This window comes from Etheostoma cragini, chromosome 9, assembly GCF_013103735.1.
Source record: "Etheostoma cragini isolate CJK2018 chromosome 9, CSU_Ecrag_1.0, whole genome shotgun sequence".
NCBI classification, from domain to species: Eukaryota; Metazoa; Chordata; class Actinopteri; order Perciformes; family Percidae; genus Etheostoma; species Etheostoma cragini.
In genome coordinates, this window is record NC_048415.1 from 26834950 (window position 1) to 26846678 (window position 11729).

The following is an 11729-nucleotide window of genomic DNA, read 5'->3' on the forward strand; positions in this document are numbered from 1 at the left end:
ATATATATATATATATATATATATATATGTATATATATAATTATCATGGTGATATCAAGTGGCCCAATTAACACATTATAAAAAACACATATTTTGTGTTAGTTGATAGGAAATATATGCAGAAAACTGCATTTGAAATGAGGGGGTGGGTGTGGGGGCACACCCATGGCCATTATTTTTATGTCTCATTCAACCGTGGTTAATGAACCACTGAAATGATTTTGGAAACATTATTTAAAGGTGTAAAAGAATCTTTGGTGTTGGATCAATCGGCATTGAAATCGATCAATATCAATAAATAAGGTTTCTGTTGTATTACTGTGTTGCAAAGAGGGATGTAATCAATGACAAAACAATGCCATGGGCCAGAAGAAAGTTGTGTTACGTCTACTAAATATAACTCTACCCTAAATCTTTGTTTTCAGTATTTTTATCCAGTTTGTTTTATGTAAATGTGTGGGAGCACTGAGTCAAAGGTGTTAAAGCTACCAATCACCTTTGTGTCTGCTTGTTTTCTATTAGAGCCACAGCTGTATGTGCGCTTTGACATTTGGGAACAAGGCAACGTCAGCCCCTTACAGCTGAGCGATAAACTGCAGGGCGCACTGCGTCATGCACTCTGTGATGTCGTCATGGAGCTGAAAGTCTTGCCCAATCCACTGTGTTCGGGGATGCTTTGCCCAGCAACCAAAGTTCAGAGAGAAGAGGCTAAAGGTAAACTCATATTTCTTTCAGCGTATGTTTCCTCACCAAAAAATCTCCCGTACTTTTTTCTTGATCAATGACTAACATGTACCTTTTTGAACCGCTGCTGAAGCTTTTCACTAAAAAGAAGTTGAACAGCCTAATTGGTATTAGAAATAGTCCTACCAATAGACTGCACTGCAGCCAAAGGTTTATGTCTCCTGAACTTAAGATGTCTTCTCTTTGTTAACGAGTACACAGTCAAAGACAACACATGTAACAATTCACCATTTGCGCTTTACCCTTCACAATAAAAGCTCCCTCTATGACTCAACATCCTCTAAACCTAAGACTGAGAATTTGATTTAAATTTGACAATGTCAGATAAATGATATTGAAAACATGAGTGTTTAAAAAATGTTAAAATCAACAACCTACCTTAGTTTATTTAGTGTGTTCTTAATATTTTCAAATGAAATAATTTTCTTCATAAAAACAAGATTTGGTCTTCAAAAGTATTTTTCCAATTATGAGTCTTGAAAAAGAGGGGATCCTATATTTGGGTCTATACGGTATATTATTAAATTGATATTTGCATGTATTAGTTTAGATGTACTGCTGAAACTGTAGATCTAGCATCATGCTATTGTATTTGTTGCGGTTCAACATGCACAATGACCTATTGGGGAGTAAATGTATATTTGCAACATCAGTGCTTTCACTGGTATGTGTGTAGCATGTTTGTGGCTATCATGGTCCAACATACCACACCCCCAGCATTTAGTGTGGTACTATTGGAGTATTGTAGCCATATGTCTCATGGAAAGAATATACTTCTGTATGTATCTACAAGTGTTCAAATTAGTTCTGTGTGGGTCTTTAACTTACACCTGAACCCTGTGCATACCCACATCTTAAAGATTTGCCTCCACTGAACCTGACTGGTACTGCCACATGTGAGACCTAAACCCAGCTTGAGACCCCAGGCTTCAATACATTTGTACTTAATTCATCTATTACTAACTGTTAGCTTACCAGTCCAATTAAACACATTGTCTCTTTGGATACATGCAACTCTTCACACACATGACCCCAAACGTCAGAAACAGTCAGAACAAGAAAGAAAGAAATGCCTTAAAAATGTGTTTTAAAATAAAGAAACCCAAAGTTTTGCTAAACAAAATGGCCAGAACCTGACCTGAAAGCTGAAACTCTGTGGGGACCTAAACTCTAGGTTTCTTTTGTTGTGTGAAGTGTTATTTTCATTTTGCACAGGCAAACCACTAATATGTCCATCTGTCTACAGTGCAAGTTGTGATCTTGATCGACTCACTTTTTACCAAACTTTAGTTGCTTGAATATGTTATGTGTTCTTTACTGGAAGTCTCAAATACAGTGTTTACCCTAAATTTTTGGAAGACTTAGGTGTGTGTATTTGGCGGTGGGTTGAGGGATCTTTCTTCATGGAAATGTAATATTACAAAAAATGCAATTCCCATATACGTTTAGTGTCTCTTTTTAGGTTTTTACGTCTCTTTGTAGTTGTGTAGTGTCTCTTTTTGGTGATTTCCATTTCCTTAGAGGTTGTGTTGGGGCACTGTTGTCATTTGTCTTTTTTTTAGGCCTTTTGTGTCTTTTTGTGGTAGTTTTGCATCTCTTTTTCACATAATTTTGGACCGATTCTTTTACTTGCATATCTGTGTCTGAAACATTTGAAAAGCTAGAGCAGATCAGAAATAAGAAGCTTAAAGAAAAAACGTATTTAAGAATTCCAAGAACAATCATTAGATCTGAGAAAAGTCTTTTAGTTAGATTTATTCGGCTGGGGTGCTGCAGCTAAACCCTATGATGACGGGTACAACCCCGACTTGCATATAACTGCCTTGTTGTATTTTTCATTCTTCAGGGCTGCTGATTCCTTTGCCTGAGGTGAAGGAAGTGAAGGACAGCCCCAGGCAGGGCAGTGGCTCCCGGGTCTTTAAAAGCTGCCCTTCTCCTATCACCTTAACCCAGTCTGTAGTGAACACCCCCGGGACAGGGGCCGCCACGCCCGAGTCCACCACACCTACCAGCAAGAGCACCCGCCGTAGCTTCTGGGACATTCTTCAGGTCAGTTCCTCTTGAGGAAGCCTTTCATCGTGGAACTCTGTGTTTTCGTATTTACTGGCTAGATTTAAAACAAAATGCATGGACACATTATTGTATAATTGGGTTAAATTAATATCATAGTGGCACTGGAATTTAAATTTGCTGACTAAAATAATAACTTCAGCAGATAGCACCTACCTCATAGACTCATATCTTTAAGGTAGTATTTTCAGTGGACAGAGTTTGAAATAATTATAGAATTTTTCACAGTTTTGTTATGAAGAAAGAATTGAATTGTAAAATGTACAACAATAAATCGAACTAAAAGCAAAATGAATACATTTGGTTTTAATAATAACATTAGCCAACTATTTCTAGTGGTGAATTGCTGAGTCAATATTTGAGTTTTGAAAGAAAGGTTTTTGAATTGTCCTTAAATTGTAACATTTACTAATAGGGTTTGACTATCATGTAAATATCATAAATATAATAAAATAAATAATAAAAATTCGTCAAAAAAACTTTGAAAATGTAAACAAAATGTCCAAACAAAATATCGAGGGGAAAAAAAAAAAAAAGTTGAAAAGACGTCAAAAACATCAAGCTCGTATCTTGATTGGCCAATGGCACATTCAAATCAAATGATTATGAGGCGATGACGCCCTAGCGCGCAAGTAGGTTTTTATATTTACTTGCCGAGGTGGCGTTTAACTTGCCCTGGGCAATCGGGCAACCCTTAATGTTGAAACCTATGGTTACCTTTTAGCCTGTATTTCTCCATACGAGTCAGTGCTACACACTGAGCTTATATTAGTTATTTGTGACTTCAACCTGTTGCAGAGTAAACCAGATTCATCCGAGCTTGGGAGCCCAAAGACAACTGACGACATAGTGCAAGAAAGAGGAGAGGAGGGCCGAGTAGCACGGCGAAGACACAAGACGGAGAACGTAAAGCAGCAGTGGAGCCAGGAGAAAGCTCTGGCTGTGGAGCTGGAGCAGACCCAGAGGTAGAGTGGAACTGCAACTCTATCAGTAACATCAGTGCATTGAGTTATTACCAATGGATGCTAGAGCTGAAGGATTTGACCACAAAAGGGTTTTTGCAATAAAAAGTGTTTTATTTTACCAATAGGGAATAGAGGTGTGAGTGGGCGGGCAGTGTACTGAACACTGTATTCAGCAGCCAAACAGCAGACAAACACATTTAGAGACTAGCTGGGGAATATAGTTGAGCATTTAGTAGCTGTAGCGCCAGATATTTTACTAAAGAGTTGGTGGAGCCCAAACCAGAGCTAAAGGAGTGTGAATATTCGAGACACATTAATCAGTTAGACACAATGCAGCTCGGTTGCACATTTCCAGTTAGCTTTTAGCATTGACTTAATGTAGAGCCCGATACAATCTGTCTTACAGCTTATATAGCTAAACTCTAAATTTCACTCACAATTTGGCTCTGAATTAATGCTGCAATCAGCTGAACCATTGTTGAAGATTGACACTTTTCACCGGTCTTCATAACTTTTCTGGGGGAAACCCTGAGTACCATGGCTTAGCAGCGTCATGAGGTATCGCCGCCCCTAACCTAGAAATCCCTGTGTTACTGACAAGCCTTTAAACCCCCACAGCTCATGTCTGTTAGTGCTACAGCAGTTGTAAACAATGGGTGTTTTTTGGCTGTGTAGGAGGCAGGTGTCTCAGTTGGAGGAGGGAGATGCGGGCACTCTACACCCCATCTACCAGTTTACCTGCCAGCCATGGATCACTTTCATGGCCAAACTTGGTAAGTGTTATTTAAGTCTCATATTTTCTGCCAGAATGGGAAAAAAATATATCAGAAAGCTTGCATCTTCTGACAATGAGCGGTTTTATATTCAGATTTTTTTTTTAACCCGTTATCTTTTTTCTGACCTGGCTGCTTGAAATCAGGCTGCCCCTCCATTCAGCAATGCACAGCTGAAATGGCTTCGCACTTCCTGCTGCCTTCCATCTTAGCAGAGATTGTCAACTTGGTCAGCTCTCTGGCCAGTGACACGACGGTGAAGGCATTTGAAAGGACGAGGTGAGTTGTTTGTGCTGTGTATGAAATGAGCGGTGAAATGGGTCTTCACTGTTACACTTCAACTGAAAGCCCGACTGCCTTATGTGCTGACTTAACCTTACTCACATCTGCCTTTATTGCTGAGACTTGGACCGACATTTCTGCTGTTATTACCTTCTATAAACCAACTGGCAGATGATGTGCTCTAACCAGTAGTTCCACTACTTAAACTAGTTATATAAACTCAAAACAAAAATTCAAATGCTTTCAGTATTTTCTTTCAGAAAAGTTTGTTTTTTGATACCTAGTTGCAAAAAATCCCTAGTGCAAATTTTACATTTTAAATTTATTTTTTTAAGTTCATATTACAGCGAGTATAACTCATATTTATTTTACTGTTCATATTACTACATATTACGACTCATTACTACTACTTCTACTACTATTTCTGCTATTACTAAGCTCAATTAAGAATCAAAAATTCTACTTAAAAAAAATCAAAATACCAAATTCAGATGCAAAATACAAGGTTTACAAATTAACTAATATACAGTATTTTCAACTTTCTCAAATTCAAAAGGCCAAATTCAGCTGAAAAATGTAATGTTTCAAATTGAGTGTAAACATCAAGGATTCTAGAATCTGGATCGGGAGTTTGCTAAAATAGCAGCAGCCAACAACTGGAAACTTTGAACTCAACTGTGTAGAGTTTGAAAATATGCAGTTTTCCAAAAATTGATGGAAGGTTCAGTCCGACGTGATAGTCAGCTGGTGGCTGCTGAGAACGCTCGCCGGCCGGCCAGAGATACTCACAGCCCCCGCTGTCAGCTGGAAGACTCTCAGTAGACTCATGGACAAGTTTATTTCCTCAATCGTTTGTTTTTTAAACCACACACACACACACGCACGCACGCAAACACAAACACACACACAGAGCCGCAGCCGGAGGCGATGGAGAGTAACATACTGTATAACGCATTGCTTGCCAACATTTGCTCAAACATTAACTTTATCAAAACAGTTGGTTTTAAGAGTCCTTTTGTCATTCAGGTCTGAGAATGCCTCTCTGAACACTGGTCTGTCCTACAGGTATACTAGTGTATAGCCTATAGATGTGCACCTATAGTCTACATGTCCGGAGACACCAGATAGGAATTATCATTGTGATAGCCTACATCTGGTGCAATACATTTATTGTCTCTGTTTTAAACAAGCCAATGAAGGAACATTTTAAGCATTGGTGTCTCCACCTAAGGCTAAATAACATATGGCATTTTTTATTTTTTACACATACAGTAGGTCCCTCTATAACATAGCCTATCTTACTGCTGTTCTCCTCCTCTGACTTCTGCTCTGGCTGCCCAGCGAGCTCGTAAATCTTACGCCCGCAATCGCTTGTGAGGCTTTATAACTCCGAAAGGCAGATAACCGCAGCTTGTCTTTTATCTTACAATGGATAATTGTGTTTTATTATTAAAACAAACTGCTTGAGGAAATAAACTTGTCCATGAGTCTTTTGAGAGTCCGTGAGCATCACTGCCTGCCACTAACTGGCTGTCACATCAGACTGGAGCTTCTTAAGTCCAACAATATCGGAGCAAAGGTGTATTTGTAAATTTTTGTAAAACTGTCAATATTCAAACTCTACACAGTTGATTTTTCACATGAAAAAGTCTCAAAAGGGAATTTAGTGGCGAAATACCAGACAAAAACTGTAACTTGTTTCCAGTTGTTGCAGCTACTCTGGCAAACTCCCGATCTAGATTCTATAATTGATTGCTTTTCCTTCGGTTCCCAGATGTTAACACTGAATTTTATACATTGTATTTTACGTCTGAATTTGGTATGTTATAATATATATATTTGTTGAATTTTTGATTCTTAATTTATGAACTTAGGAAAATAAAGGTGAAAATTAGTTGTTGAAAATTTGAAGAGGAAAATTCAGAGGCAAAAGGTTCATATCCATAATTTCTTTTATTTTTTTAGATTATGTTTGGGGCATTTTAGGCCTTTATTGACTGGAGAGCTGAAGAGATGAAAGAGGAGAGAGACAGGGGAATGAAATGACGCAAAGGGCCGCAGGTTGCAGTTGAACCCGGGCCCGCTGCGTCAAGGAGTGAACCTTTATATATGGAAGCCCGATCTGATGAAACAGATTTACTTCCATAGAAAACAACCTTAAATAAGACTTAAGGTTTCCTTCTGATTTTATTTTATAATGCCCTTAGCTACAGGATATAGGGGGAGCTTAATGTATAGCAGTACTGTTCCTTCACTGGTGACTTATCTCAAATATAACATGGCAGAAACTTTTCACTGATAAACAGAAGGAAAATATCCAGGGCACAGTGTTTAGAGACAAAGAAAACCATGCAGATACTTGATCTTGTATTTTATTTTCATTTGCATCATTCCAACAGACTGGATGATAACTTACAGTATTGACTATGACATTTTCTTTTGCCACACTCATCTAACTCACTAAACAATAAAACACAACTTTCTTCCAGTCAGAAGACAAATAACAAGCAATAAAAGTTTGAATTGCATCACAATTGGAGGTCTGTGTATACAGATGCTAGGGGCAGCAGGGGCAGCATTCTTAAGCACTGGCATAGAGACAGGGTTTCATTCCCAGTTGTAAGTAGTTCCTCCTCCTTGTTCTTGCATCCAACATACACATGCGCTTTCCTGGTTGGAAGTCCGTGAAAGATAACATCCTTATTGTTGCACTAGTGACACCTACTGGCTGTTTGAGGTGGGAAACAAACCAACAGCAGAGTTAGCAGACAACAGAACATTGCAGAGGGAAAATGATAATCCCCATCGGAAGACAAAAGGGATACAAATCTTGTTGCCCAAGTATAGAGGGTCTTTAATCATCTTGCATTCCTTCATTCTTAATAACTCAAACCAATGTTGTGTTACATATACATCACAATAACGGCTTTCTCTTTTTCTTTAACCTTTTCAGCTGTCCCCCATCTGGAGACATGTTTGTACCATTCCCTCTTGTCCAGAACCTCAGCCAGCCTCCAGACACTACTAGGAGCTTTCTTCTCATCGGTCGCAACTTCCATCAGTGGCATTGTAGCACAGAGCAAGGTAACTGCTAAAGCCAGTGTCTATAAACATTCACAGCAGCCACCTGCTGCCAGGACTCATCCTCTGCACTGCTTACACAGCTGTACAGTAGACACAACGCAACACAATGAATTCTAATTCTAAGTCTAATAAGCAACGTAATGGTCATCTATAATCAGTTAAGTTTTGTTTGGAAAATAAACTGATATAAATGAGTTTTTTTTCAGTTTGTAAGTTGCATGTAGTGGCCAAGTCCTAAGAAATACCTCCAGGTAGAAATTCAAAGGCAACTGTAACGGCAAATTCATTTGAACTTTTCTATAACATGGGTGACTGCGAAGCTAGCAAGTACCTCTATGTATTTAACCGATAATTTTGCCTTGTTAGGTTGTTTTCTGTGTGTTGTCAAACGTTAAAACTGGATTCAACTGAACAAATCAAATTCATGAGAGAATATGTCGAACACGCAGGTCCTGTAAATGGCCATTTGAGTGCAAAAACTTTAATGTAGCATTGGTTTTGCGCAACACCGTATCAAATAAAGTACTCTTTTGGTATGGCATCGGTATCACTTTAACGGTTTTGCCATTTTTGGTACAATTCCCAGCCCTACTCCTGAAACAGTTGGTTCTCTCTCTGCATAGATTAGTGATGACTAAGAGGGATAACTTTAGTTTTAGTCCAAACTGTTTTTTAAGGACATCCTAGTCACTGTGCAATTATGCATCACAATGGAAGTGGTAATTGAGACTTATAGTAAAGAAAAGAAATTAAAACAAACAATGTAAGGGCTGGTGTTGTGTTGTAAATTTAAATGGACCAGAGGATATACAAAGAAGCTGATATTGATAAATGTTAATGAAGGCCTATATTAGTGTATGACAGTGTGTAGACTTAGCTGCTGCATGTTGCTAACACCTGTTTTGCCCTCATGTAGAGGAGGTCTTAGCCTGAGTCCAAGCTTCCAAAATGCTCTCCCTGCTGCTGCTCTTTGTTTCTGTTTCTATGTCATTGCTAAGAGCTGTCTAACATCACTGTTATTTTGCTAGTTTCTGCTCCGTTTGTGTCAAGCTGTGCTATTCACTGTCCATTCCGCCTTGCTGTTTGTACCATCTCTGTTTGCCTACAGAAGACAGTTCAGATGAGGAAAACACCCCAGTGCTAAATAGGTTCACACGTAAGTTTGCACACATCGATGCTGATGGGATGTTTTAAATTGCTGCTTTTGGAAGAAATGTAGTGCTTTATATACATTTTTGATTGTCTTTATTAAATACATGTATTATTCAGCACAAAATACTGCCTAAAGTAGATTAAAGGCAGGTAGCTTTCAAATTCCTCAAAATGCAATTCTATCTGCTTCTCATCTTTATATAAAGCATCAAACAAAGACATTGGGCCCTTCTTTGGTGCATCAAGGCATGAGGCACAAATCACTGGAGAGGGATTTTGGAGAGGTTCCTGTGGGCACACCTTCTCTAATTAAAGTGACAGAAATATTACAGCACACATTTATTTATTTATGTTTCAGCTCCTACTCCGTGAGCCTTCTCTGTGTAATGTGCAGTTTTTCCTGCGTGCCCCTACGATGTCTAACGTTAGACAGCCAATCACAGACATTACGAGATCTTGGTTAAAGCATGCTGCTTGCTGATTGGCTCACTGAATCTGATGAGATTTACTCCTTAGGTATTGAAATTCTGTATTTAATGATAAGGCATTTTTCAATACTCAATGCTTTGGAGGCAAAAAATGGCAAACTTCAACGTTTGCAGACTATGTTAGCTTTTGCTAATTAACGGTAATTTTACAAGAAGCTTGATAACAGGTCAAAGTGGTCTTTTGGCTGTTGAGAGCCAGTCTCTGTACTCAGCCAAAGATCATTTGTGAGGGAAGAATCTGTCAAACAGCGTGGACTGTGTTTTTTCTGTATCAACAACTCCAACAGATGGTTAGTCTTGTGTGGTCAAAAGATCAGTTGATGTGACAGGATCAGACTCCCAACATCTCAGTTAAAAGTTCATTCACTTCATATGACTTATTTAAGCTGATTGACTAAGATTTGAATCAGAACCTCCAAAATTGGATTAATTACTTGTTTAAAAAAAAAAGCTTATAGCTTCAATATTTTTATGTGAGTAATTTATAACTTCAGTGGCTTGCAAAATTAAGTACAGACGGCCCTAAAGACAAGCGTGGAGCTTTCTACCTGGCGGACGTCAGTGTGCCCGAGAACATGACAGTCTGCCAGTACAGAGCTGCACTTTGTGCAGCGTGAAAATAGAGTCCAGTGAGTTTCTTAAAAAGACAATGAAAAGGAACCTACCATACATTGAAAACAAGAAATAAAGGAGGCAATTACACAATAATTAAAAGCAAAGGCTTATACATGACAGTGCTGTTTTAGTGTTGTTATATAATAAATAGCTTGAAGTGAAAAGGCTCAGGTTTGAACCCAGATGCACGAGTCAGAGATGAGCAGGTTATGGTCAAAAAACGTGCTATCTGAAAAAAGGGTCAGGCAGAATGAACTAAAGGCTGGAAGCGAAGGCGTAAGCACAATAGATAATCTGGCAGGGAATGAGATGAAATGGGCGGCTATATGTACTTCAGGGGTGACGGGGGAAGTGGGAACAGTTGAGCATGTGGGTGCTGTTGGAAAGGGCAGGAATGGTGGTTACTGCAGGGCTGGAGGGAGTGGCTGCATGTGAAATGACAGGAGACATACTGTATGTGGCAGGAAAACACAGACTCGGAAACAAATGAGGCTGCAAAAATACAAAGAGCAAATTGAAATACCATTTGTCCAATCTCTGGAAATGGCATTACCTAATTTCCTTCTGACTTAGATATAATGTCCCCAACATTTAGATATGCATTCTGGATTCTGAATAATATCATGTTAACATATTGTGGAATGCAAAGGAAAATAAACCCATTTTTCTCTTTACCACTGATCATTTGGGTCAACCAATGGCTGGAATTTCCAGAGCAGCATTACTTTTACTTCCAAAAGTTAAAGCTGTCAGTCATGTGTCAAAAACCTTGGAAACCTATCAGAAAATCCCGGGTAATTTAATGCACTGGATTTGGGGTTCATACAGACGCGCTGAGCAGTTTCTCAGTACATGTGCAAATTAAAATTAATTTCATGTAAAAGGTATGGTACGGTGCTGTCCATTGACTGCTATACTACAGTTAAGAACAGATAAAAGAGTGTCCTGACAGTCAATAGGAAGTCAGTGTGAAAGGACTAGGATTCATATTGCTTTATCATTTCACTGAGTTTCTCCCTCTCCTGCCCAGCTCTTAAGGGCTTCCAGCGCTTCGAGGCTCTGGAGCAGAGTGATTGGTTCGGTCCAAGCCAGGCCGGAGCCGGGCTGGCTCCCCGCCAGAGGTTCCTCTTCATCAGCATCCTAGACAAAAAGGTGACTTGGAGAATAAGACAGAGTTCTTACAAAAACAAAAGCTCCTGATTGTTTTAGCTGCGAATACATCTCTGAACACTGAACCACTGTTGTGCTAAAGGGTTACCTCCCTTCCTTTCTAACCTGGACCCTGTTTTCCTGTGTGTTTGTGTCTAAGTGACTGATGGGAACAACAATCTTTGAAACTGGTTCACTATTAAGAATTGCTTCAGTAAGCATCACCAAAACAAGCTGAAATGTAACGTTAATGGGGAAAATGTGCACCTTTTAATTTTTGTCCACTAAAAGTTCTGTTTTTGCGTACTGTACACACCAAGACAATTTTCACACTACAGTGGTGTGAAAAAGTGTTTGCCCCCTTCCTCATTTCCTGTTCCTTTGCATGTTTGTCACACTTAAGTGTT

At 39.0% G+C, this 11729-nt stretch overlaps 1 protein-coding gene across 5 annotated transcripts in view; it reads left to right on the top strand.

Moving 5' to 3' along the window:
- The window catches only part of szt2 (SZT2 subunit of KICSTOR complex), a 114468-nt gene that overhangs the window by 70338 nt on the left and 32401 nt on the right, over nt 1–11729 (top strand). For 3 of the 5 annotated variants that reach the window (XM_034880542.1, XM_034880545.1, XM_034880546.1), the window contains 8 exons: nt 523–714; nt 2591–2793; nt 3613–3779; nt 4455–4552; nt 4699–4831; nt 7788–7918; nt 9027–9074; nt 11204–11325. In XM_034880542.1, coding sequence (XP_034736433.1) covers nt 523–714; nt 2591–2793; nt 3613–3779; nt 4455–4552; nt 4699–4831; nt 7788–7918; nt 9027–9074; nt 11204–11325 — 1094 coding nt within the window. The remainder of the gene's footprint in view (nt 1–522; nt 715–2590; nt 2794–3612; nt 3780–4454; nt 4553–4698; nt 4832–7787; nt 7919–9026; nt 9075–11203; nt 11326–11729) is intronic. The other 2 variants (XM_034880543.1, XM_034880544.1) reach the window with 2 other exon arrangements.